This window comes from Lepisosteus platostomus, chromosome 19 (assembly GCF_059453375.1).
Source record: "Lepisosteus platostomus isolate fLepPlt1 chromosome 19, fLepPlt1.hap1, whole genome shotgun sequence".
NCBI lineage: Eukaryota > Metazoa > Chordata > Actinopteri > Semionotiformes > Lepisosteidae > Lepisosteus > Lepisosteus platostomus.
In genome coordinates this window covers 5,438,214-5,465,288 of record NC_142629.1, presented here as the reverse complement: position 1 = coordinate 5,465,288, position 27,075 = coordinate 5,438,214, and the positions used below count along the sequence as shown (strand labels likewise).

At 46.1% G+C, this 27,075-nt stretch overlaps 2 protein-coding genes across 2 annotated transcripts in view; one reads left to right on the top strand and one right to left on the bottom strand.

Moving 5' to 3' along the window:
- Positions 1–27,075, top strand: part of slc5a10 (solute carrier family 5 member 10) — a 40,351-nt gene that overhangs the window by 11,344 nt on the left and 1,932 nt on the right. Inside the window, exons 6-14 of the mRNA XM_088612688.1 lie at positions 3,933–4,038; positions 4,156–4,236; positions 6,555–6,760; positions 7,886–8,021; positions 18,545–18,652; positions 19,777–19,927; positions 20,751–20,919; positions 25,424–25,639; positions 26,960–27,065. Of these exons, the coding sequence (XP_088468814.1) occupies positions 3,933–4,038; positions 4,156–4,236; positions 6,555–6,760; positions 7,886–8,021; positions 18,545–18,652; positions 19,777–19,927; positions 20,751–20,919; positions 25,424–25,639; positions 26,960–27,065 (1,279 nt within the window). The remainder of the gene's footprint in view (positions 1–3,932; positions 4,039–4,155; positions 4,237–6,554; positions 6,761–7,885; positions 8,022–18,544; positions 18,653–19,776; positions 19,928–20,750; positions 20,920–25,423; positions 25,640–26,959; positions 27,066–27,075) is intronic.
- Positions 4,658–17,391, bottom strand: sack1ga (scaffolding CK1 anchoring protein Ga). The gene is made up of 5 exons (XM_088612686.1): positions 16,493–17,391; positions 13,838–14,005; positions 11,390–11,514; positions 8,821–10,225; positions 4,658–7,420 (listed from the first exon to the last, which is right to left on the bottom strand). Exons 1-5 carry the CDS (start codon positions 16,943–16,945, stop codon positions 7,055–7,057), a joined length of 2,517 nt encoding a protein of 838 aa, XP_088468812.1. The 5' UTR covers positions 16,946–17,391; the 3' UTR covers positions 4,658–7,054.

The following is a 27,075-nucleotide window of genomic DNA, read 5'->3' as shown; positions in this document are numbered from 1 at the left end:
TATTTAAATTCAGCTAGGAAGTTATTATTCATCTTACTGCCTGTGTTGTTCGCTGCTCTGGGTGTGCCTAATATGCGTGGGGTGCAGACATGCCAACACAGGGGAAAAACAGCACTTTGGAGGAAAGACAAGAAAAGGCAAGTATTAAATTGCTAAGTAAATTTGAAAGCCTCCTTAGGTTTTGGGATTTCCCAACATACTGTAAACGCTGATCTCCTAGATGTCATGCACGATTAGCAAGTTCTGCAATTTGTGCTGGAAATGAACCCTAACAGGAAATTGAGAAGTTAGACTCCTAACTAATGATTCAAATCCACACAGCAGATGTAGGGCCAGGCGTGTCTGACCTTTTCACTTCATCCTTGCCAGTGCTTTTCATTTCAATGTCAGCAAAGGGAAGACCCTGCGTTTAGTTACCTCAAAATGTGACGCAACGAACTCTGTGGGATCCTTTCGACTGAACGGTGGAACTTGAGCCAGATGACACAAGTGTTAATTACCAGGAAATTGCTTGTAAAACTGAGAACGGGACATTTACACAAAAGGTTGTGGGGGTATGGAACAAGCTATCCAGCCATGATGTTGGAGCTGATACCCTGGTTTATTTCACAAAACAGCGGCATCAGATCTTTGGATCAATTGACTCCTAACTGACCAACAGGTTGGATAGACTGAAGGGCCCCTCGTGCCTTTCCATTTTCTCCTCTCCTCCTTTCACCTGTGGCAATATGCTGTACTGCACTGCATTTTTTTGTTTTAAAAAAAGAGTTGTTCTCACAGTGATAGAATTACCGGGACGGAATGAGCCAGGTCTCCACACAACCCACCAAACAGAACTGCCTCATTATTCATCAACCCCTGAAACACTCTCCAGTTTTGGGCCCCTCCTAGACTCAGGAGATCTGAGTATCACTGCACAGAGCATTCAGATCCTGTAACTCAGGTGACAGTGCTTCAGTTCCCTTCAGAGTAAGTGGACAACGGCAGAAGCTGGTTTGTTTTTTTCACGAATATAGGGTCTCCTGAGCGTACCTGGAACAAAATCATATGATCTCTCCAGTGCAAGCCATGAGTGGATATCGTCAATGTATATGGCCGTAACAGTAAAAATGAAACATTAGTTCTGTTCAAGCTCTTTTATGTTCGAAACAAGATAACCCTCCATTGAGAATTAACCTCAAAATAAAGAGTTTCAGGAGAGGAGCTCACAATGTATTTACATCTTCAAGCCTTAATGTAGAACATGTTAAGTGATCTCGAGTAACAGCATCAACTATGTAATTTAAAGTAGTAGTGGAGCTGGGACACTTGCATAGTGAGATGCATGTGTACCAAACTTTCACGATTAGGGTGCTCCTCTTATAATGTATTACCACATACAAAGCATTTCTCTGCCCCAATTACCTTCATTGACTGAATGCAGGCTTTGTGCTGTTGTTAAGCAGGTGTTCCTTTGCCTTTGCAGTGCTGTTAATGAAGTTACAGTATTTACGGTGTCTTTGATATCCAGTGGAAAAAGAATCTCCATGCACCTAACCGCACTTTATTTTTCTTAGTGGAAAGTATTGCTCTCACACTTTGTGTTCCTTATTTTGCGGTGACAGATTGTTCATGCGTTCGAAACCAGAAGTCCAGTGGAGGGCTGATTTCTTTTCTGCAGGGGTGATTTTAAGTAATACTCAGTAATACTGGACATATCTCCTGCTAAGTTTGCTCGCTTGCAGCCAACCTATTATTGCCATTTCATTCTGACAGGTCATTAAAAGACACATTAACTGAATAATGAGGAACAGTCAGATATGTTGCCTACGGAGCCCAGGAAAAGACAATCGTTACTTATCGGTGGTGATCTACCAAACAGGAACAAAGTAAATGCATGTTTACCCCTACTATTGCTTTAACAATAACCTGATCAAACATTTTGGAGGTGGGTGTGTGAGTGCTTGCAGCGCCTATGGAATGGAATTTCCTTTGAGAAAAGAGGAAGCGGGGTAGCTGCAGCCCCTCTGCACGGCCAGAGATGGAGCAAACAGGGGTCACACTCATGGTGGGAACGAGAACTGAGACGAGCCGTCGCATGTCACTTGCCGCCTCGGTGTTCGCTCCACAGAGGCTCTGCGCTGTTTTTTTTTTTCCTCTCCTTTGCCCAGATCAAACCCCCCCCATATCACAAAGCCTCTGGCCCTGGTCCCGACAGTGGTGCTGCTGTCTTGCTGTGCAGGAAAACGCACCAGTAAATGGATCATCTTTACAGGCGGGGGGTTTACCCACCCAGACTTGCCTGCTCAGCAGAGGAATCCAAACCCTCACTCGGCGTGCCTGCCAGGTAGCCCGAGGCTCAGTGTCTCAGCTGCTTTTAACCCACTTATCACGTCTGTAATTTAACCAAGGAGCGATGAAAGAGAGCTGGAGTGTGTCGCAGCACGTCTGGAGAAACACCTCCACGCTGTGTCCTAGATCATCATCACGGGCGAAGGAGTTTCTCTCCTTTTTAGGGTGCTCTGCCCCGATAGGTGCCAGGGCATTTCTTCTGATGTCTGATTCGCCCACATGACCGTTGTTGCAAACAGATCCCAAGAGTTTCAGAAGGGGCACTTCAGTCACATGGCTGGTTTCTTGGCTTCGGGAACTTCCTCTTTCTCATCAGTCGCGGGTTAGGAGATTCAGTTACAAACATTGCGTTAGTGTTGTATACAGGCATGGCCTTTCTGTAGCCGGTTTGACAGTAAGGGTAAAACTGCTGTAATGACGTAGGTGTGCTGTACGTCGAATAGTTATTTCCAGGCTCTGCAGTGGTTCTGTGTGGAAACTGTGGTTTGAGGCTGAATGTGAGGGGGATGGACCTCTCACTACAAGATTGTCACCCTGTTTCTTTGCAGCTCTCACACAAACTCCTGTCAGACGGCAGTTGTTCAGTTCGCCTTGAACAAGACTGTGTGAACTGGGAGTTCCAGTTCTGTAACTTAGTAACAAATTATTTATTTTTACGAGCATCCATTTCTTATGAGACAAAATGCAGGAGGCAGAACTACCAGCGGAGTGGACTTTCAGGATGCTACAAGAAGGTGTAAGGGAAATCTGAGGGTTTAATTGCTTTATATGTCGGCATTACCCATATTTGCATTCCACCAGGCATGTTTAAACTAAGATCTTCCTGTTCTCCATTAGAATCAAGGTACTGCAGTCCAAAATATTTCTCTGTTACTTTCCGTCTTTTGAGACAGACTGAGGTACAGGTTGAGGAGCATAAGGAATCTCCCTGTGATTTTCTGGGAAAGCTACTTGTGCATCGCACGCATCCACACTGCTTCTTAAAAGCTATTTTGCTGATGTGCACACAGCATCATCTCATTGGAACCAGTGTGCTCACATTTCGGGTCAAGAGTTTAGTCTTACCTTTCTTTTTGGTTGGCATCCCATTTATAAGACAGTGGTAATCTTGGCAGGCTGTCTTTCAGCACTGTTTATAATCTTATAATTTTCATATCCAAATGTTTAAGCTTCTCACACTACAGGATGTAAATTATAATCAAGAGGATTGCTGTTTACCGTTTCTGAAGGTACACTGTGTGGAACATTGATAGATTAATGCAATCTTGTCAAGAAAATGCATTTTTGTAGCTGACATACAATTAAATCCTTGTGCTATATGCTGTGATCATTTACATGCACAAACACATACTCAATACAGGAGAGCTGCATGTCTCAGTGACCTTGCATTTAGAACGACTGGGTTATTGCTATCTTTTGCCAAATCAAAAGGGTGTACAACTACTCTGCAGTGCTCTACACATGATTTGCTCACCCGAGTCCTATAAGGAGGAATCCTAGCACTGTAGATCAGATCATTTTAATTCTGGAGTCTGGCTGACCTTGTGCCTTGTGACAGAGCCTTACTGTCCCGTGACTCTATGTTCCTTCCTCCCCTGCAGACAGACCTCTACTCAGGTGCGCTGTTTGTCCAGGTCTGCCTGGGATGGAATCTTTATCTGTCCACGGTGCTGATGCTGGTGGTGACAGCTCTCTATACCATTGCAGGTCAGTCTCCTTCCTTCAGCCTTGATGCCAATGACAACGTTTTCGACCAGGCTCTTCTTTCAGTGTTTTGTTGTTTTTCTATCGGCTGTTCTCCTCACTGTGGCTCTGATCCCGCAGGTGGCCTGGCTGCAGTGATTTACACCGACACACTGCAGACGTTCGTTATGATCATCGGAGCCATAATCCTCACCATCACAGGTGCGCAGGGGGAAAGATCAGGAGTGTTGCCACACCCTGTGGGTTTTAGCAGTGCAGGAAATATCCCCCAAAACGCACAAAGTAATAAGGAAATGTCAACTCAAGTTTGAAAGGGTTTCATATGATTCAGAGACAGTCGTCTTCCTCTCCTAAGAACATTAAATCTAGAATGTCTTAAAAAGCTACACGTGAGGGAGTCTTAGATTACTGCACAGGGGCAGCAATGGGGAAACTGGTTCTGATTTTCTCCTTCGTTTTGACAGCAGAACTATCAATAGCACTGTTATAAGTGAAGGAAACATTTTATATCCTTCACATATCTCACATTCATAAAAACAAGCAACCTCGAGTACCTTAAAACCGTCACATTCGCCTCCTCATACTTTAGTCCCTTTCTATTAACACAAAGGATCGAAACACGTTTTATTAGAAAAAGTCTTTAATTTAAACATCTCTATTTTATTTTTTTATTCCACACCAAACCCAAACCAGTAAACAGACTGTTGCCTGGCATCACTGAAGCCTGGGAAGCTTGACTGAGGTGTGTCTGAGTTTAGCAGCTTATCTAGGTCACAGGACTTTGTGGAAGACACACCCTTGTGCAATGACAGAGGTTCCTGCCATGAGACACTGGGAAGTGGGAGGTCCCACATCATAAGCCAACCTGAGCACAGCCCAGCCAGGTTTGTCCTCCAGGAGCATGGACTCCCTCAGTACCCTGAAAAGCAGCGGTTTTGTACGTTAGCTCTCGGCGGCCACAAATACTCCAGGTTTTCGTTTTTATCCCTGAGTGTTTTTGAGTGTTCTGCTCTTATTATTTCGCTCCAGTAAGACCCAGATTAAATCAAACTCTCAACCTTCACCTCTGCAGACTGCAAATTCTCGACCTGCTAGTGCATAGAGACAATAAGCCTCTAGCTAAAAGAAAGCTGGCGTCTTGCAGCCTCAGCTGGTGTGTGAGCTGAAGTTCTGATTTAATCCAGGTCTAATAGGCGACTCGAAAGCAGACTTTCGTTTATTTAAACTGGTGGGTCCCAACCTTTTTCAGCACGTGGACCCCTGTTCAAGTTTCAAACATTTTCACGACCACCATAAGCTACTAATCGTGTTTTTTTTTATGCTGCATAATAGATGGAAACTTTTTGTAAAGCACGACCCTCAAAGTAGGCGAAATTCTTATTGCTCAACAGCTGTCTGTGACGCACGGTGCTGTCTGTGTGTGAACGCTATGTATATTCAGTAACTAATGAGAGGGATGGTGAGGTTTTGTTGACTTCGAGAAGGGATGTCAAGTTGGGCCAGTGACCATTTTAGTCTTAAATCTGATTCCACCTCAGTTATCTTTTTTGTGGACACCCGGGAGTAGCTTTAAGGACCAGAGGGGAACCACGGGTTGGGAACAACTGATTTACCAAATGCTTTGCCGCGTAACAAATAAGAACTGGATTGTTTGTAGCCACCGGGGAAGAAGCTGAGAACAGCTGTGCTTAAACACTTTCAAACAGCGTAAGTAAAACTGCAATGAGGGGGGGACTGACGGGCAGATTGAGGTAACAGAGTGCACCTCATCAGCAAATTTCGCAGGAAGCATGTTGACCACTTCAACCAGCAGTCATTTTCAACAGCTCTGTGGGCACAGGTATTGATCACGTGGGCAGGGCAATCGTCTTGCAGGACATAAGGAAAGGCTCTGTGCGATTAAGGTAAAAGAAAGTACTTAAATACTGCTGGTCCTGAGTGATCTAGAACAGGAGAGGTCGAGCCTTCATGCACTTTCTGCATTGTTAATTGCCAGATATGTCAGGTTGTCTAAAAAACAAACACTACGTTCGATATTCCCTGATATTGCCACTCAGAATCAGGTAGAGATTGCAGATCCCCATGCCTTTCGCTTTCTGTGCCCTGCATAGGCGATTTTCTAGGCATTATTTTTCATTTTCTCCTGTAGGCAAAGTGCACTTAACACCACGATAAACCTTGAATCAACAAGAAACCGTTTGCTTAGTGAATAAGCAAGAGATGAAAGATCGTGCACCTTTCCTTAGACTTTGATCTCGACACTGCAAACCGAGGAAGGGTAGCTTTCAAACATAATAAACAGGAAGAGTGATGAGTACAAAAGACTCTGCTGTCGAGAGGTCAGAATGAGAATTGGAGTGACAGCTTGAGGCTGAGATGGTCTTGTAACAGATTCGTGTATTTCCACCATTCGTCCTCGTCTTAACAAAAACCCAAGGTCCGCATTACCCACACGTTCCTCCCGTCGCTCAAATGTCCATCATCCGGCGTTTTAACATTCTCATGTTATTGACCGGCAGCTTTCAACAAAATCGGAGGCTACCATAACCTGGAAGAGGTCTACCTCAGGGCAGTGCCCTCCAAGATCATCCCCAACACCACGTGCCACCTGCCGCGGGCCGATGCCATGCACCTGTTCCGCGACCCTGTGGCCGGCGACTTGCCCTGGACCGGCATGACGTTCGGCCTCACCATTCTTGCCACGTGGTACTGGTGCACCGACCAGGCAAGTGCCCCTCCTTCCACGCGCTTTCACGGTAGAGACGCCGCCCCCGGTCGGTCCCTGCACTTGGGCTGGCACTTCCTCAGCCCGGCACCCTGACCCACCCCGCCGCAGCCCTGTGGCAAGAACAAGGGCAAAAACACTGCCCCGGGGGGGGGGAGAAACGGCCCAATGAAAACCAGGCAACTCGAGAAATCGCCTAAACCGAAAAGTTGCACGTTGAAAAGGGAGTTCCCCGAACATGAAACAGCCCTCTGTTCTGGGACAACAATACGGGAGAGGGGTCCCATGCTGCTGCTAGACAACTCCTTTATGTCCCAGTGCTGCTTTCTTCTGCAAGGTGCCCAGAGTGCCCCCAGGGATCCGGCCCCGCAGGTGTTTAATCTGAGCGAGCTTGGCCAAGGAGATGCCAAAGGGAGTCCGGGAGCTGTCCGCCTGACTCGAGGGTAGCCCGTTGGGAGCGCTGCGTCCCTGAGGGGACAGGTGGCCGGGGCCCGTCTTGCTGTGCCAGTACTTGTGTCCCCCGATGACTGGCGCCGCCGCCTTGGCGGGTCGGTGGTAGCAGCCCGGCTTGGCGATCACCACTTTCACGGGTCCCCGCGGCTGGCTGTCCCTCTCCGTGCGGACAGTGCCGACGGGAGACCGGGACGTCACCTGATACAGCTGTGGAAGAGCAGAACAAGCGGGCTTGGTTAATCTCCGGGGCTTCACGCCACATGGGCGTGTGTGTCCCCCCTGCAGGATCAGTCGTTTCAAATTCTGTACCTGCGAACGTGTGCATTCTGTATTATGCCTGCGTACTGCAGAATAGCTTTGTTTTCTCTGCAATTAAAAGTATAATTAATTCATTTTAAATGCGAAGAAAACGGCTTTTTTGATAAGCCTGTCAGGTAAACCAAACATACAACCAAATTGGATATAGATTAATCCTTTATGAAAGGTCCCGACCTGGTTGGTATCGGAGTATTGTTACAGGATTTTAATTTCAAAAGGTTTATTAGGGCCTCAAGAGTTTCTACAGCTTAGATAGCTCTAGGCTTGTGGCAACCGTGTGAGGTTTAGGTGGGGTGTGTCATCACATCTCTGTGAGGGATGTTCTCCTTAGTGACTGTGCCTGTTTCCTCATAGGTGATTGTCCAAAGGTCCCTATCTGCCAAGAATCTCAGCCATGCTAAGGGAGGGTCAATTCTGGCCAGTTATCTCAAGATGCTGCCCATGATCTTTATAATCTTGCCCGGGATGATAAGCAGAGCCCTCTACCCAGGTAAGACACTGCGCCTCAGCTCCTAGACTGCTCTTTACACAATGCAAAGATAACTGCTTCTTCCTTTCCCTATAGAATGGCTCTGCTGTCTGCACTCACTCAGGCAGTCGTTGTACAGGGAGAGCCATTCTATAGGGAAGCGAAGAAGCAGTTATCTTTGCATTGGGTAAATGAGATCACAGCACACTGACACCAAACCAGTACCTTTCAGGCAGGCAGACCTCACTGCCTTTGTGTATAGGTGGCAGGTAGTGTGAATTAGTGACGGTTATACAATCAGGGAGATGGTTGTGCTCTTTCGGTATGAGGTGGGAGGCAGCTCTCGTTAGACGTGCATCTGTCCTGAGAACAATATCAGCCTGAGGGGCTTCATGACTGAGCGATCTTTCAGGTGTGGAGCACAACTTGGATAGTTCCAGGAAACATTATGAAACATCACTTTTATTATTTTATGTAATCGATTCTAGTCCTGATCAGAAAGATACCGAGACATTTTCATCTGATTTAGCCTCTACAGAGAGAATACTGGGATCATTTTCCTGGTCATCCTTATAGCCACATTTTATTGCAGGCTTTTTGTGGGTCTTTCCACCTATAAAATAGTTTCTGGCACCATTAAGATTATAACAGAGTTCCATGCACCCTGTAATTCATGCATAGTTAAAACGATATACAGTATCTGACAATGAAATTACTGTAACACATCAGAAACAACAGGTGAATCTAATAGAAATTTACACTCCAATACTTATAATCACCTATTCTGTGCATTTTGCTTGCTGTCAAACCATGTGCTCACCTTTCTTCCATCGCTGTAATGTGGGCCCCGGATTGCTTGTTTTTGGGTTTTCTCCAAAACCTTGCGGATGTCCTCCAGAGCTTTGCTGTTCTGCAACTCTTTCTTTTCTGCATGCTGGTGGGATTCGGGCCTCAGATCAACCAGTGACTGGGAGAGCCGGGCCATGCAGTTGGGTGTGTTGGGGTGCCTGTGGTCCCCAAGACGCCCTGATCCTGAATGTATGCAGTCCAAGCCATTGGCAATGAGGTCCAACCTTGACTCGGTGTTCTCAGAATCACAGCATTCAAAATACTCTTCTGATGCTGAGGAGACATTTGAATCTAACCTGGGAAGTTGGACATTGGGTTGCCCTTTGCTATCCTTCTCACTAATGTCTTCTTTAGTGCTGCCTGTTGCATCTGTGTTCTCCCCACTCTCTGGCGATGATTCTCTGTGATGATTTGTATGTGCACTGGATGTGTCCTTGGAGAGATCCATGTGATTGTCCAGGTTGGAATGTTGAGTCTGGCTCTGGCCGTCTTGCGGTTCGGTTGTTGATGTGGGGTCTTTGCTTGGCTTGGTCACAATGCTGATGATCTCAGGTGTGTCCTTATTGCTGTCGTTCTTGATCACCAGCTGAATTGTTCTGGGCTTGGGGACAGGCGGAAGAGGAATGTCCACCTTTCCTTGGTCGTTCTCCGATGTCACTGTGTCACGTTGAGGTTCTGACCTTTCTGCTGGTGTGTCCTGAGTGCTCTGGGGCTGGGGCTCCGTTACCTGCAGTTTTGGAGCCGTGCTGGGCTGAGCAGGGGTGGTGTCCGGCTTCTGACGAAGGGTAGCCTTCTCAGGCAGCGTTTCTTCGGGCGGTGTGAAAGGCATCTTGAACCGGATGGCCTGCGAGGTTTCAAACAGTTCGGAACGCATGAGGTGCGCCTGCATGGGCTTGTTAGTGTCCCGGATGTTGATGAAGCCGATGACGTCGCTGGGTGGGTCAGGCTCAGGCCAGGTGGGCAGGTAGGCAATCATGTTGACCCGTTCCAGGTTAAGGAGGCCCGGGTGGATGGGGGGAGCCTCCACTGGCTCTGGTGGGGGTTTGACATTCTTCACCAGGGGATTGTTGTTGCCGCTGTTCTTCATGCTGTTTTTACCCGAGGACGTCCCACTCCCCGTCTCCACTGCGCCAGAGCTCACCAGCGCGTACTTAGGGTTGATCAGTTTCCGTGCCAACGCGGCTGAGGGCGGAGGAGGGGGCAAGGACTGCGGGAGGGGCTCGGGCTCGGGCTCGTCCTCCAGAGGGATCGTCCCGAGGTCGACCCCTCTGGACAGCAGGTAGAGATCCCGGAACTGCTTGTCGTACGTCTCCACGGCTTGTCCCGTCAGCATCGTGATGAGGTTTCTGTCCAGGCGGGAAGCTGTCCACGTGAAACTAGAAAAGAAACCAAACGTTATTCATATTGTGCGTACAAATCCCGAGCTGCCCGATATTTCGGCCCAGTTTTCGGAATGGCCAATTGCGTGCTTCATCCCGTCACGTCTCGGTTTGCGGCTACGAAACTCGTGACCACACACAACGAGGGAGGGCGGGCAGGCCTTTGGACACACCCACCTCCGAGCCCCTCCCCTTTCTACGCCTCACAGCACCGCCCTGTAAAAGAGGCTCAGTGCCAACTGGAGGAGAGGAGATTCCCTCCTCGACAGCACATCTAGCATGCTTGCGCCTAGGGGCCTGCAGGGGGGGCGTGCCACTGAGAGCACCCTGGCTGCTGCCCTTGGTGCTGCTTAGCAAATTGTGCGCCACCGCTTGGGCAATCTGTCACTGCCGGCGAGTTACATGACCCAGACTTGAACCCCTGATCACAGAGCTCATCTTTCCCTAGGCAAGCAACTTCGCTAGATGAGCCATTTAGGAGACCCGATTCTTATTATACTTATCTTTGTGTGTTTTTGTTAAGTCACACCATGCCTCACTGGCAAAGAATTGCATGCCTTTTGACAGAACCGTCTCGGATTAGATTATGTACAGGTTCAGGATCTTCTATCCAGCTGTGCAGACAACATTTCTGAGAATTTTCAATGTGACTAATGTACACCCCATTCTGGATGTTTTAAGTACTATTATGCCTTTTTCAGGAGAAACCTTCTGGAGATCCGCAACTACCGTGCTGTAGTGATGACAAAGAATCATGCACAAAAATGGGGTTTTCTTCCCAACACAAAAGTACGCACATTGTCAGGACAAAAACAATTTGATAATACAAATAAGTGATTAATATGCATCCATGTCTGTAATAATGCTTTTGTTTGTGTCTGTTATTTATACAGCCCTGACTGGTTCACAGTTTTTAGAAAAATGCCAAATCTGGCTCGTCTTGGGTCCTAAAGAATCTGTATTATAATACAGCTATAGGATTCAGATCCAGTTATTTCAGAAGGAATAAGAAAGCTTTACAGTACAACACAGTTATGTGAAACCTCACGCGGATTGGTCATTTTAGAAAGGGAGCCTACTTGTTAGCGGACGTCCAGATGTGTCTTTCCGAACCTGCGCTGCAGATTTCAAGATCTGCTCAACCCCCTTTCCCCAACCCACCTATAAGATCCAGACACAGCCCGGTCTCCATCAACAAACATGAACTTCTGGCTCAACACCCCGCACACTTTCTTAGACGAGTGGGTGTAGAACTCTGTCCCGGCGATGGTGCGCACTCGCAGATTCTGGGGAAAATAAACAGCAAAAGATATATCATGTTGAAACACATCAATGATGACCCAAACCTGGCTAGATTTTCCACCAACAGACCAGCCTCCTGAACCAAAAAGATCAGAGCGGCATTGGGTATTTTCACTCATGAAATGGTGACATTTGCCCCCGATGAGTAAAATAAAATGTTAGTACGCGGGCCGTTGAATAGGGCTGAATTGTGGTATGTTCGTTCCGTGCTCTCTGTTGTTCATCAGATTTAAAACAGCAGCAGGAAGAGAAAACCACGTCTTTTTCTTTACGTAATGTTCGCAGGATAAAAATCTTTTGCTATAAAAACAAAATCCAAATTGCGTTTCCAGGAAATGAAAATCTACTTTTCTGTATCAACCACCACCACTTTATGGTGGGAAAAACGTCCCGAATAATATTTAAACATTCAACTTTGGAAACCACTTCATGACAAGGAAAAGTACCGAGGACATGATGAGTGACGTTGATCTTCTTAACCAAGTCCCCAGAAATCAGAGTGGACCAGAAGGGCAAATAGTAATATGAGCTTCTCTGAAATAGAACTGGAGGTTTGTTTAGGTTGTTGAGCGTGTGGCTCTGATTAACACTCAATGAGGAAAAGGGGATACAATTAGTCCGCTAATGTGTTTGTCTTGGCTGGCATAGAGTTTGGAGTCAGTGTGGGCAGCGACTGGGGTCTGTAGCCCGTGGAAACATGGTTTATGAAACAAAGATTTTCATTCAAGATGTGAGCTGCTTTTTGGTTGCCATATTTCAGCTTGTCTATCCTGTTCATCGCTTCAGGGTTCTGTGTAAGAGTCCAGGCATTCCTGTGCTTGAGATGCAGGCACTGATAAAATCACGACGTAGGTGAAAATGACGGAAAACAGATTTCGAGATTTCTCTATTCCCGGTTCCGCTGTCGCGCGTTCCCAGCATGCCTTAGATTAAGATAATCCCAGAAATCCACAACCGCCTCTTCTACGGCTCCTTTTCAAGTGCCCCGCGGATCACCACAGACATTACTAATGGCGGAAAGGAAGGCTTGAAAAGGAATGTTTCACCTCCAACTATAGCATTCGTGCTGCCTGCACAGGATTTGTCATCTGTGATAATGGGTTTGAGGCAGTCATGCTCCAGGGGCAGGAGAGATCAGTAGGCTTTTGGAAACGGCAGGCCTGCACACGGGTCCTTTTGCCCAGGGGCAGATCTGGCTCAGGAGGGGTGGCAGCAGGGTGGAGACCCCCCCTGCCCCTCCCTTTATATCCGTGGGGGAGGGAGGGCGAGACACACTGCCAAAACCGACACTGCAACAAAATTAAAGTCTATCCACTCTCGTCGGCATGTCAGCAGGCCCTGCCTACAGCCATCTGAGTGTCAGTGGGACTGTGCAAAAAAAAAAAAAGTTTTCTCTTTGAGTGCCCAGCTTCATTTGCGAGTGGTTTATTGTCAGTCTCCGAGTGGTTTATTGTCAGTCTCCGCTCACACTTTGTGCTGTTAGCACTCCTGAGATATCATCGGTATAATCTACAGATTGTACGGTAAAATAGAGCCAGAGGAAAGGGCCTGGATTACCATCTGCAGGACAGGAATTTCTGGAATGTGCACCTCCGCCCCTGCTCTGGTTTTTTTAAAACAAAGGAGAAGAGGGGGGGGGGGGCGGTCACGCTGTCCCACAGATAACTTGAAAGGCTATGGCACAAGCTGTCTGCGAGGGCCCTGGGCCTTTTCCGATTTCTGAAGCTAGAAAACACCACGTTTGTATATGGGAGTTGGAGCAGTGTGACAGTTCCGGGCCTCAGCAGCTCTCCGTGGCTCGGGGCTGGACATATTGCAGGAATATGGAAGGAGGTGATCGATCGGCCTGTCTTCCACCTCTGGTTTTTAGAAACAAAGAAACCTCAAGGCGTCTCTTAGCTGGCCAGTGGAGAGGCGGTGAAGTTCTACTGAGGCGGCGTCGGGGGGCGACTTCATTTCTCATGCGTGGGACTGGGTTTTACGTCTGACCTTACAATATTACACATTCATGCTGACGTTAACAGCATTAGTACACAATAACCTGCCTAATTATTTTTTTTAGCTTTCCCCAAGAATTTCTTCGGTTCTCTTCGTCTGAGGCCTGCTGGGAATGTGCGTGTGCGGAACCAGCATTGTGATTTTATCAGTCTAATATGATTCATACAAAACATTTTCTCTCTTTTTCAAACACGATGTGAATCCCCCCCTTTGCTCAAAGAAAGGAACCCGTGAGAGTCTGCCGAGGAGATTAAAGTCTCCTGCACCAGACGCTAGAAGGTGGGACAGCAGGAACGGAGTGTCGCTCACCTTGAGGTGCCCCCTGTGCATCCGGGCCCTCTCGCACATCTCGAGGAAGTGCTGCACCCCAGTGCTCTCCAGGATGATGTACACGGGCACCTTCCTCTTAAAACTGGCGTCCAGAAGGTCTTTAAAAATGTCCACATCTGTGAACATGTCCATCACAACTGCGACCACCTGCCAGAGAAACAGTATCGCTGCGTCACACTTCCTGAATGAAATGTTTAAACACTGGCCCTATTTAAATGACCTGGGCCTTTTATATTCTAAAGAAAAGATAGGGTATAGTGGCTTTTAAAATGAGAAATTTTATTTTCTCATCTCTAGAAAATGAGAATCGGCACTTTCGAACTTGGCATGATCTAGCACTACTGATCCAGCATGAAAGTTTTTTTGCTTGTTTTTTTAATGCAGATGATGACTAAGCTATTGATCGTTTTCTTCCAAGCAGTCCCCAAAAAGACTGACTCAGACTTTAGCCTGAAGTAAAGGAACCGCCTAAATTGTAATAGTTATTACAATTAACGGGGCGGTGTGGTGGCTCTGTGGCTAAGGCTCTGCGCCTGTGGCTGGAAGGTTGCCGGTTCATATCCCACGGCCGGCAGGGGAATCCTACTCCATAGGGCACCTGAGCAAGGCCCTTAATCCCAGCTGCTCCAGGGGCGCCGTATAAATTGCTGACCCTGCACTCTGACCCCAGGCTTCTCTCCCTGTCTGTGTGTCTCATGGAGAGCAAGTTGGGGTATGCGAAAAACACATCCCTAATACCAGAAATTTTATATGGCCAATGAAGTGATCTCTCTTATCGTCGGTGTTGAAGACACAATGTCTTTAGAAGAAAGTTTCCCACTGCTTCCTCTCTTGGACGAAGTAGATGGGTTAATATGAAATCTGATCTCCCCTGTGGACAAACTGGGGGCAAATTGCACACCCTTTTGTTCAATGGGAATCACCCAGTTATTGGCCCAGGAAGGAAACAGTGCCGTATGTGGAAGATTCTTTTATAAGTGTATTTTAGTCAGCTTGTTCCTTCCTTTCACTGTATTTTCTGAACGCAGCACACTTGAAAAATAAACCTTGAGAGAATACCTTTGCCGGCTCCCTTACGCTTTTAATAATAATAATTCCTAACACCAATATACTGTAGCACTTTTCTGGACAATCCACTCAAAGCGCTTTACAGGTAATGGGGACTCCTCTCCACCCCCACCAATGTGCAGCCCCCCCTAGATGATGCAATGGCAGCCATAGTGCGCCAGAACGCTCCCCACACACCAGCTCTCAGTGGGGAGAAGAGCTGAGTGATGAAGCCAGTTCAGAGATGGGGATTATTAGGAGGCCATGATTGGTAAAGGTCAATAGGAAATTTGGCCAGAACACCGGGGTAATTTTTAATGACCACAGAGAGTCAGGACCTCGGTTTTACGTCTCATCCAAAGGACAGTGCCTTTTTACTCTAGAGTGTCCCCATCACTGTACTGGGACATTAGAACTCCCATCCAGGTACTGACCAGGCTCACACCTGCTGAGCTTCAGTGGGTTTCAAATTTTCTGTTTAATTTCTGCAGGCAAAACCTAGAGGCCAGAAATATCAGAACGTACTCTTTCAGAAAGCCAGCTGTTGATTCACAATATTTGCTTTAAACCATGGAGAATTCTTGGATTGCAACAGAATTAATTTACTCTACCTGTTAAAATGTGTATTTATTTGATATTTTATTACCTACATGTTTGTTTGTGTTCTTCTTATATGCAGCATAGAAACTGTACGCTGTGTAGTTAGTAACAATGGGAGAATCTATCTGCATTCTTGCATCAGGGAAAGTTATATCAAAATTCCTAGTAGGGTTGCAGCAATTGTGCTGGCAGCACTAGCACAAAATTATGAGAGAAGATTTTCGGGCAGTTGAAAATGCCAGAAAAAGACCTGAAATGAATCCACACCATAATAGTTTTTAAGAGAAATTACTAATTAGCGATATGTAAATGTATTGTAAGCACTATGAGTACAACAGTGGAATACCCCGGCATATGAAACATGGGCCATTCTGGTTTAAAGCTCTATTGTGCGCAAAGGTTAAAATGAAAAGACCAGGCTTGGACTGTGTAGATGCGCAAGCCTCACAGTGTGGGCTAGTCTGGGCCCTATCAGACGGCCGTGCTGTGATCGACTGCCTCGCTGTGCGTTCTTGGGTTTCATTTTGGCAAGGCGATCGAGTTAAACTAATGACTTAACAGGCACAGTGTTATTTCCATAGCCCTGGGATAGCTGAGTAGCTTTGAAAGAGCTGTTGGATAGGTCCTGGATAAAGAATATAGCGAACGAGAAATCGTTCTCTTGAAGTCGCAAAAGTCAAATGTCACATCAATTGCAAAAAACAAATGGAGCGGACAGGAGCGACTATTTTTTATGTCCGTTTTATGTAGCATAGTTATAATGAAACAATATCTTATGTTTCAGGTAGATGCGCTGCACAGGCAGTAAATGTGAAGGTACCTACAGGACCAAAAGCCAGCTGGAAAACAAGCTCATGCCAAACAATATACGTTTTTTAGTTCATAATAATAACAACTTATAATAATTATTATTATTATTGCAAGTACACAGTGCTTTCCACTGTACCGCGTCTGCTGTGTTCACTAACCCTGCTGACATATACAGACCTTCTGCGCCTGGACGATCATTTTCCTGACCACCTCTTTAATGTGCGTCTGCCCCTCCATGGGCGGCTGCGTGTACACATTGGCCCGGGTCACCCCTCGGTAGGACGCGCAGTCCGGCCAGCCCATGTCCAGCTCGGGAATGTCAATGTCCGAGCGCTCCGGCCAGTACTGCAGGGACACCGCTGCGTCCTCGCCGTCCCCTTCCTGTTTCACGTTCTCCGCGCCGGGCTGGTAGTCCTGCACATTGCTGGCGAGCCGCTCCAACTCCGGGTTGGACAGAAACTTGCGGACGTTGTGCGTCTCCAGCACCTTTTGGAAACCCTCGCGTCCGCCGTGCAGGAGAGCCTCCAGGGCCAGTCTCTGCTCCTCGCTGTAGAAGAACTCGGGCTTGGCTTCGTTCACTCGCCAGTTCACGTTGTTGTCGTCCAAGCACTGGACCTGAGAAAGAGCCATTTTCACAGCCCCGGCAGTTTCTCTGAAATCAAACCAAGAATGGGTTCTCCTCTGTTTCCCCCCACTTTCTTAGAATAAGAGAGTATTCCACTTTAAAAAAACATGGTTAAAAAAAAGTGTCAAGTGGTCAATATTTAAAAAGGCATAATCCCTGCCATCTGGTCCAAAATATTTAAGAACACGTGTTCTCCAGGCTGTCTCCCTTTCTCTTTATAATAAACACGCTGGACCGATTTTTTTTTCCTCTCACGCCGCAGGTATTCCAACTTTTTTTTACGGTTTATTTTTGCTTGAGTTCAAATCATAGCTGCGTATTGCTGCGTTCGGCTTCAGTTCTCGCCGCGTTAACGATCTGAGCGCATTGCCCCGGCTGGAGAGTGTGCGTGTCTCGCATCAGGGGGCGGGGAGGAGCGATGATGTGGACAGGTACGGACACAAAGCCCCTGTCGGCCGCGCCGCCGGCCCTGCCTCTCGCCACACCTTAACCACGTGACGAGGGAGAGCTCTCCCCCATTCCTGACTCAGTGCCCGCGGGGCAGTGCGCCGCTGTGTGCGCAGGAAGGAGATCCTAGACTACTGTGTCTACAGTCGTATCGCCTTCGTTATTCATGCGACAGCTCATCCTAGGAAAATGAGGTCAAGGGCATATGCCAATCAAGGAAAAAACAGACACGCAAAAAGTTTCCAAGAGTTCCAAGACTATAATTTCACAAGAATGTGATGATTGACACATTCTTGTTGGCTCCTGTCAAATATTGACTTCGCTGCGTAAAAGGCTCACATTTAAAGCCGTGTAGCCACGTTCTTCTGTCTTATAAAATTGTTTTATGCATTTGATTTTACCCCCGCCAGAGACAAAATCTAAGAAAAGGCTTCTCATCCGAGCGTGATCAATCTCCTTCTAAAATAACAGTCGTTTTAGTTCCGAACTTCGGGAACAGGCGCTCGGTCGACAGGCTGTTAACTTTTAAACCCTCCTCCCCCCTCGTGGAAGATCAAACTTGTTGTGACGGTCCGAGATCGGATCGTAGGGGAAAAAAAACAGCCAAGGGTCAGTGTGTGTGTGTGTAGAGTCGACGTCAGCAGTCTCGACGCCTCCAATGAAGTCCCTTTAATTTTTAACTCCTTTTTGTCATTGTGGCTTGCTTCTGGTGTAACAATCCCAGCTACCAGCGCAACGCAAGAAAAATACAACCAACAAAGGAATGTAGAGTAAAGCGTGTTTTCAATCGCACAATAAATAAATAAATATATATATATATCTTAAGACTGGGAGAAAAGATGCTCAGGGTTGTATGTTCCTGGACTGTTCTGTCAAACAAAAAAAAAAGTTGCAATACACTTACTGCAAAATCCATAAAATGTAGAACATATTGGTACTGGCTTCTTTAATGCTCTCCTTTAAACAGTATTTGGTTTATATGATCCTATCAGAACATAGAGAATTACCCTAAAATACCTCAACTTTAACCTTTGTTCACGTACTGAGAACAGGCACTCTTACTTTGTGAAAGAATAAAGCTTCTAAACAGGTAAGGCAGGGATCAGTCAGGTGATCATGGGCGATCAGTCTAAGCTTTGACTTGTGGTGTCTTCCAGACTCAGTGGGCTGTGTGGATCCAGAGGAGTGTGTCAAGGTTTGTGGTGCAGAAGTAGGCTGCTCCAACATCGCCTTCCCCAAACTGGTCATCGAGCTAATGCCCAGCGGTAAGGGCTTTCTCTGCTGTCCCCAAGGCCTTCAAGATGACATCATGGGTAACTGCCAGTCTATGATGGCATCATGGCAACATTGTTGGTCCAAGATGGCATTATGGGCAACTAGGCCAATCTGTGATGGCATCATGGGTAACTTTGTTGGTCCAAGATGGCATCATGGGTAACGAGGCCTGTCCAAGATGGCATCATGGGTAACTAAGCCTGTCCAATGGCATCATGGGTAATTTTACTGCTCCAACAACAGAGACAGTCTCAAAATTACTGAAACACCTGATGTTAATCCTACGAGGTGCTGCTTGCTTTCTCAAGATTTAGAATATTGAAATAAAAGCAGTTTATTACAGCTGTTTAGATGCTCAGTAATCCAGCCTCATAGAAAATCTCTGCTCCAATGTTTGTCATCAGGTTTCATCCCCATTTTCTTGGCCTGCCCCACTTTTCATGGTTGAGGATGATTAGTATACTCTTGTTTACCATTTTTATTTTCCGAAAAACATAACCTCTTTTAAAATACAATTGGCACTCATGGTGACTTCACTAGATTCGGACGTAGCAAAACATACTCATAGCCTTCTGAGTATATGATGTTTTATTATCATTAACAATAATTGTTTAAAATATCACAGTTCTGATGATTGTACATTGGATCTGTTCTGCTGAAAACAAGTCTATTAAACAGCTCATTCCGAGGCTGCCAATAATAAATACTCAGCCATGTGCTCATACTGTATATCTGTCAGCTGGAAGACTGAATCACGTCTAAGTTTTGGTGATCAGCATCCCCTGCAAATTCTGCTTGAGGGACTGATGAGGCAAGACACTCAGCAGCTCTGCTGTTATAGTGAGAAGCAGCTTCCTTATTTTGTATTAGGAGAATGTTAGTGCATTTAATTGGGAAACAGAATTGGCCAAAGCCAAGTTTAAAGGGGCACCAGGTGATGAAACTTCAGCGCTGGAAAAAACACTGAGCGCTTTGAATGGCGAAAAGGAAAAGGCTTCAGGGATTTAGGTAAATATCTGATTACTGTGAAGATCCGTCCCTTGGCCTCTTGACCTCACCCGCCGTCTCCCTGTTCTTCCTCTCCGCGGTCTTCCTCCTCCCTGCCCGGCGGCAGGCCTGCGCGGGCTGATGATCGCGGTGATGATGGCGGCCCTCATGTCCTCCCTCACCTCCATCTTCAACAGCTCCAGCACGCTCTTCACCATGGACATCTGGAAGAAGTTCCGGCAACATGCCAGCGAGAAGGAGCTGCTGCTCGTGGGGAGGTGAGCGAGACCCTCTGGGGCAGCTGTGTGTTACCTTTCCTCTGTGCACACCACACACAGTGGCTCCATAGAGGCCGAGCCGCCTGTTCATGCATGATGCGCAGTGTACGGCACTATTTTAACTTCAGGAAACCTCAACAGTAGGCTTTGATCTGTGCTCCTTGATTGCTGTAAGTTTAGTTCTGTTCAATTTGCAATCACCATCTGTTTTCCTTTATAGACGCATATAAGTCCGAATAACCAATTGTCAACTCCGTTCAGGTTCCATCTGCATCTTCCTCCTAAACGTGCACTGTCACTTCACAGGACTGATGGAGCTCTCACTGATGGGAGTTTGAGCTTAAAGAACCCTAGTGAGCTGCCAGTAGGGTATTTTTGGATACAGTGAGTTAGGATCAGATCTGACCCATCGATTCTATAGTGCTCCATCTGCTCTCTGCAAGTATGCCATTAGTTAAGCCTCTTACTCTTAGGCCTCCCACAAATCTGGTTTTACTGATGTGTGTGAAACCCCAAGCTGGTCAAAACTGGGGCAGAAGTGTCGAGTTAGTTGGTATGCAATGGTGGTGATCAGGCAAGCCAACGTATACTTCTTATACAGATAGTGTAACAATCAGAAGTGTGGCCTTGAAGTGTCAGGGGTGTATATGACTGTTTTATTATAGCAGATTGACTTCAGGTGCACTGCAATACTTGTGCTAAGGGGCACGCTCTGAAGTGCTCAGTGACCAGCGACGAGTTCCACTGCTGTGACATCAGGGCACAGTGGTCAGGCAGTAGACTGTGGTGATGTGGTGTTCAGGGTAGGTGCTGTGTCTCACAGAATCGTGACCGTGATCCTGGTGGCAGTCAGTGTGGTGTGGATCCCCATCCTTCAGAGTGCCAACAGCGGGCAGCTGTACGTCTACATCCAGTCGGTCACCAGCTACCTGGCCCCCCCTGTCACCGCCATCTTCGTGCTGGCGGTCTTCTGGAGGAGGACCAATGAAGCGGTGAGACCATGCTCTCTTTCCCTGGGCTAGACCCCCTTGAATAGGCACAAAGCTGAGGCGGCTGAAGATAGGGAAATATCACATCTTCACCAGATGTGCTGAACGACAAAGAATCACAATCCAGCTGTGATGTAGGAGGTGGGGTCAATGGGCTACAGAAGGCAAGGTTTTATTTTCCACCATTGGCCACCATCTATGTTATTAGAAGACGGATTGGTAAACAAAAAAGTCATATTTCTGTGAAATTAAAGGCCACTCAGAGCAACTTACAGCATCTTACTGGTGGTTAAGACTGAGGATATAAGCAACACTTAAGCATAAGCACTTAAAACTGCCCTTTGTGCAGGGACATGAATACCCTAGTACTCCAGACATTGTTTCTCATACTTACTGTTTGCAGTGTCCTGATTGCTTCAGTACTGTATTTACAGCTAAGGATAAAATCAGACAGTGACGTTTTGCATTTGAACAGAAGGTCTTCCTTCTTCTCGCTGGGAAGAGCCTGTAAATTGACCAACGAATTGCTGTCTGTGGTTTTTCCTCCTTCTCTGTGTAAAAGCTCACAATTGCAGAGTAAGAACGGTTCAATTTAGCCCCTAGCTTGAACCCCCCTTGTTGTGGAGTTTGTTCTCATTTGGTTCTGTGTTTTGGGGGAAAAAAATAACATGAAAACATCAAGACATTTTGCTTAAGTCCAGATCTTTGTCAACATCATGAACGCTGGTGAAATAGTGGTTATTGTATGATTGGGCATCTTAGTACTGTGTATGCAGTTCGCCCCTTATGAGAAATAAGAGCAGTTTCTCCTGTGTGCTTTTGTTGTGATCCTTTCTTGAAACTCGTGTGCAGCTTAAAGCTCTCATTTTGCTGGCTGTGTTCAACACCCAGTATTTTTAAAGCTCATTAAAATATTCCAGGATGCTTTCGATGACTCACCAGGCCTTTGTTTAGATGAATGCTCTCAGGTGGTATTTCCCCCCTAACTCACAGCTGAAGTGTGTTATCACATTTGCCTAATTCTCCTGACAGAGGCTTGGGATTCTGATGTAGGTGATTTCTGTTGACAAACCTGTACTTGCAAAACACTCTTGGGATTCTGGTGTTATAGAAAGTTTTCAGCGTGCCTCAGAGGAGTCTTGGCCCTCCAACTGTTGTAAAGATGCTCTGGCAAATGGAATTTATGTTATGTGAATGTACTTTTATTGCAAACTAGAAGATGAAGATGACAGTAGATGCGCATATATAATACATAATGTGTTGTGTCCTCTAATATGTTATTACTAGGTAAAGTTAGGACACTAGTTCAATGAAGATGGGCTATAATTATAACACATTTCTCTATGAGCTAATGCAGCACCAGCTTAAACACAACATCTGAAAACTTGTCTTAAACACCCCAGGGGTGGACATTTCTAGTCTATAATTACATCTCTCTTGTTCAAAAATGATGCATTTTTGTGGGCTTTAAGCCAGCAAAGCCTTGTACAAAGCCTCTCACTGATAAAGACACATAGCAAAGCCGTCCTGCTAACACTCAAATCATGTGCACAATTAGTCAAAGAAAATCGTTTTCTTTCTCCAGTGTTTAATGAAATGCATAAAGTCTGAACGACTGTGGTTCCTCAGGGCCATGCCTAGTGCTGAGAAGCTATTATCTTCTCTCACTTAAAAAGTCAGCCTCTTCCCTTGCCTCTTAATGACTAATACCTTCTACCTGTGCTTAACCCCCTAGCTTTTGAATAGGGTTTTGTTCTTTAATGTATTCATTTTTATTTTTATACAAGCAACATGTACGGACAGATCTGTGTTGAAAAGCCTGTGTGTGATCTACGTTGAAATGAAATGTCATAGTGGCCTATTTCCAGCTATCTGACCTGCAGGGTCTTATATATAGCATCCAATGTTGGTTCTTTTGGGTTTATTACCTTATCTTGGGCTAGTTTGCTGTCCTACAGGAGCTATTGGCACCCTTTTTCAAAGCAAACAATTAAGACCTGGGAAGAAATGATTGAATTAACAAAGCAAACAATGCTATTTGTGCAATATTTTCCTGTGATGTTAGGCTAGGCAGAAATCCTCACAGCTTGCTGCTTTTGTAGCATTCCTTTGATCAGCAAGGGGCCAGAGTTATGGGCTTTAGTTATGTGAGGTTATTATGTGTTGGTTCTGCTTTCTATTTTCAACCTGTTTGTTTTTAGCTTTGCTAACCCTGGCTGACCAGATGCATTTTTATTTCATTTTCAACACCTTTTGCATTCCTCGTTTTTTCTTCCTGAAAACAGCAACACTCTCTTTACAAACAAAGGACAGGGAACCCAACACAGACTGGAGTTCCTCCTTCGCCTCAACCCCACTACCGTTACTGTATCGCAATGGAAATGGGCCAATTTCTTCCCTTTTTATCTGTTTTCATTATCATTGCATGAAGCTTTTTCCAGTGTCGTGCCTGAAAGGTGTTATGCGTGATTATTAAAATATAGCAGGTCTCGGAACACAGTTGCGAAAGATCAGGTTGAAACGCTGGCGTGCAGACATTTCCTTACCATTTGTTTAAATAGGAGAGCCTGTGACATTTCCAGAGGAACAGAGCCGCAGGGCAAAGCGTGAGGGTGTCAGAAACAGCTTTGTTGATTGTTTGGGATGAGCTCATTCTCTGAAATCAGGTTGTGCTATGTATAGTAATAATATCATAACACAAGCAGGCACATTCTCTGCTGCTTTTCAGTGCCTCCCCACTGTCTTGCAGGAGCTGCACCTTGTTGTAATTGTGTACAGCACATTCAATGTATATCCTCCAGGTAGGGGGATCTCAAGGAAGAGAAGATTCACTGAAGTACAGAACAGTTTTCATCTGCAGTTCTCTTTTATTCTAGTGCTGTATTTCTAAGCCCCGTGCTTGAATCAGTCTATAGAAATCAGCCCTGTTTAAGTAAAGTGGTATGAACAGAATATATGTACGAAGCAAAGTTCCTTACTTTTAGGACGGGGCAGTGTCTCTTTTCTTATTTGTCAATTCTTATTGACACGCTGTTGATATCTGGAGAGAGGCAACAATTGATCTCAATTGGTCAATATTTCAAGTGGTTATGTCTTCATAGTAGTAGATCTAACAAGAAAGGCAATAGTAAGTAATTAAGCAGATATTTTCACGCACCTGTTGCAAGCAGGGACTTGAATATTTCTGGTAATAGACCTGTGACGAAGGCCTGTTGGTAGGGCTTGTCGCATGATCTCTTACGGGGGCTTTTATATTCACTATTCACTTGTTCATCTTCATCATCTAAGTTTAACTTCATCCATCATCCCAGAGCACATGTAAAGGAAAGGACATTGATTTAGCATTTGTATTTAGAATCATTAGTGAGCATTCTCATTGGTGTATTTGGTATTATCAGTGTAATTGTATTTGTGGATCCACAACTTTGTCCTTGTCTCCTCCTACTCCTACTGCCATTTTGTGTCGAGTTGCAGATCCTGCAAGTTGTTAGGGCTGGAGCTTGAGGTATGTAACCTGGCACTCGTGGGGTAGCAGTCTGGTCTAGTTCCCAGTCTTTGTCTGGGTAGTGTCACCTGGTCCATGTGCTGTATCACAGTTGGGTTTAATTTAGGCCTTTTAAAACAGTTACTGGGGAATTCTGTATTCGCTATTTTTTGTATGATTTGCGATCTTCCTTTGTAAATATTGTTCCTTGCACATGAGCAGTTAGGTAAAGTTTTTTTTCCTTTGTATTTTACTGCCTTACTGCCAGGCAGAGTACTGTAATCACAAGAGCCTTTTACTGTACTTGTTCATTGCATCTGACAAAATATGGCTTGAACATTTGCTGACAAAGTGTGCTCTGCAGATTAACTTGATTCCCGCTGTTGTTTTGTCTTCAACTGTCTGCATGCTGGCCAAACTGTGCAGATAACATTCTTTTAAGCTGAAGGGAAAACAAGCACACGAAACAAACAGCCTTCTGTACAAGAATTACACTGGCTGCTGAAGATATTTCTTTGTAGATTGGTGACCGGGGTCTGTGTGACACCTTGGTGACCCCAGTCTAACAAAGCACAAATACATTACACCTTCAATTCACAGCTGCTGTGTGTCACATTCTTCTTGTTGGTGTGAATGGGCTAAAACCCTTGAAAAGAGAAGGGGTGTAACCCTGGCACCCTGGCCAAACATCCCATTGGCCTTTACCAATCATGGCCTCCTAATAATCCCCATCTATGAACTGGCTTCATTACTCCATTCTCCTCCCCTCTGAGATCTGGTGTGTGGTGAGAGTATTGGTGCATCATCCAGGTGGGGCTGCACACTGGTGGTGGTGGAGGGGATCCCCATTACCTGTAGCGCGCTTTAAGTGGAGTGTCCAGAAACATGTTTTTTAAGTGTAAGGAATTATTTATTATTACTAGCCATTAGATTTGAGCTGGGAAACATTGGATTATGGGAAGCATCAGATCCGCTCTTCACCCTGTAATGACAAGGTCTCTCTCTCTCTCTCTCCGGTGGCAGGGTGCATTCTGGGGGCTGATGGTCGGGCTGGCGATCGGCCTGGTGCGCATGATCATGGAGTTCGTGTACCCGCCCCCCCGCTGCGGTGTGCCGGACCCCCGGCCCCCCGTGCTGAGCAGCGTCCACTACCTGCACTTTGCCATCATCCTGTGCGCTCTGACTGCGGGCGTGGCAGTGCTGGTCAGCCTGCTGAGCGCCCCTCCCTCCGAGGAGCAGGTCAGTGCTGCTGCTGCGGGAGAGGTGGGGTGTCAGGATCACCATACTGACAGGGGAAGGCCTGTCACGCGAAAGAGCTGGGGGGGTGACACTGCCCCTGTTCTAAAACAGAGAGAGGAACATGGCTTTCTTTAAACTAACCTGAAGTCCTGTTTGTTTCGTTTTTTTTTCATAAGCTGTAGGTTTTCTGAAGTTGAAGCCAATTTGGTTTGTGTTTCTTCTGTGGTAACATGGTGATTTAATCAGCAGGAGCTCAGAAAGGTTAACCCGAAGACGGCTCCACAGCCGAAACATTGTGTTTCCAAGAGTCAGCATTGATGAGTGCATTTCAAAGCACAATAAAAGTAAAATGTGCACAATAACGTGTAAAACGTCCAATTTACATTAAAAAATAAACAAAGTTTCCAGGTATGCGCAGCACCATCTATAACGTCAATGAATTTATTTTCTTCTAGAGATTTAATAACCAGAATTTGGGACTGCAATTCCCCTTTAACTCCACATGCAAAGGCAGAAAGAAGAAACAGCATTTCAGCTGTTGAGCTTTCTTCAGGTGTGTCACTGCTAAAACACCGGGTTTCCTCTTTCTGCATTTCAGCATGGAATTAAACCTGACCTGCTCCTTTGTAGCCAACGCACACCGACGCAGCTCCCTGCTCTGTTTAAGGAAAACAACATATCATAATAAAGAGCCTCCTATCTTTCACCACTGTGAACAGTATATAGGGAACATGACCATAAATCTCTGGCTTTGAAATTAATGAAGCCACTGGTACTTTGCAGCAGACAGCTGGATCTTGTGGTCAGAGTGAGGAAGCTTCAATGGTAAATGATCAATGCAGTGGACTCAAGTGCAATAAGAGAGAATGTAACCTGTCTTATAATATTCAACATACAGTATGTTATCTTTATATAGATAGGTAGGTTAGGTCCTCTTTTCAGAATGGGGGGCAAGGCCACTGTTTTTCTCAACCATCCAGCACTGGAGGTGGAGGTGAGGTGGTCAGCATCACACTCCAGCCAGCCTGTTACCCCCAGAAGGATTAACCCCTGGTACTCACTTGGAAAGCAGGCTGAGTGGACCTGGGAGCCATCTGGAAGGAATTAGAGCAAACTACAGTACATCACTTGCCCCTTCCTGGGATTGAGCCGGGGACCTTCCAGTCAGGAGCTAGACACCCTTGCCGTCTGAGCTACCACGCCTCCCCTTGTCTTTATATGTATCCTGTAAATGTACTGAATGAGGGTGACAGCTGTCATCTACAGTATAGGGTATTCAGTTGGTCTGCAGTCAGTGACGTGTGTTTTGATTGGTTCCAGATCAAGAACCTGACTTGGTGGACTCTGTCACAGGAGAAAGACAGCCCTGTCATCCCCCTGCAGAAAGTATCTTCCACGAGCACAGCGTCAGATCAAAGGACGGACAGTAAGTGTGC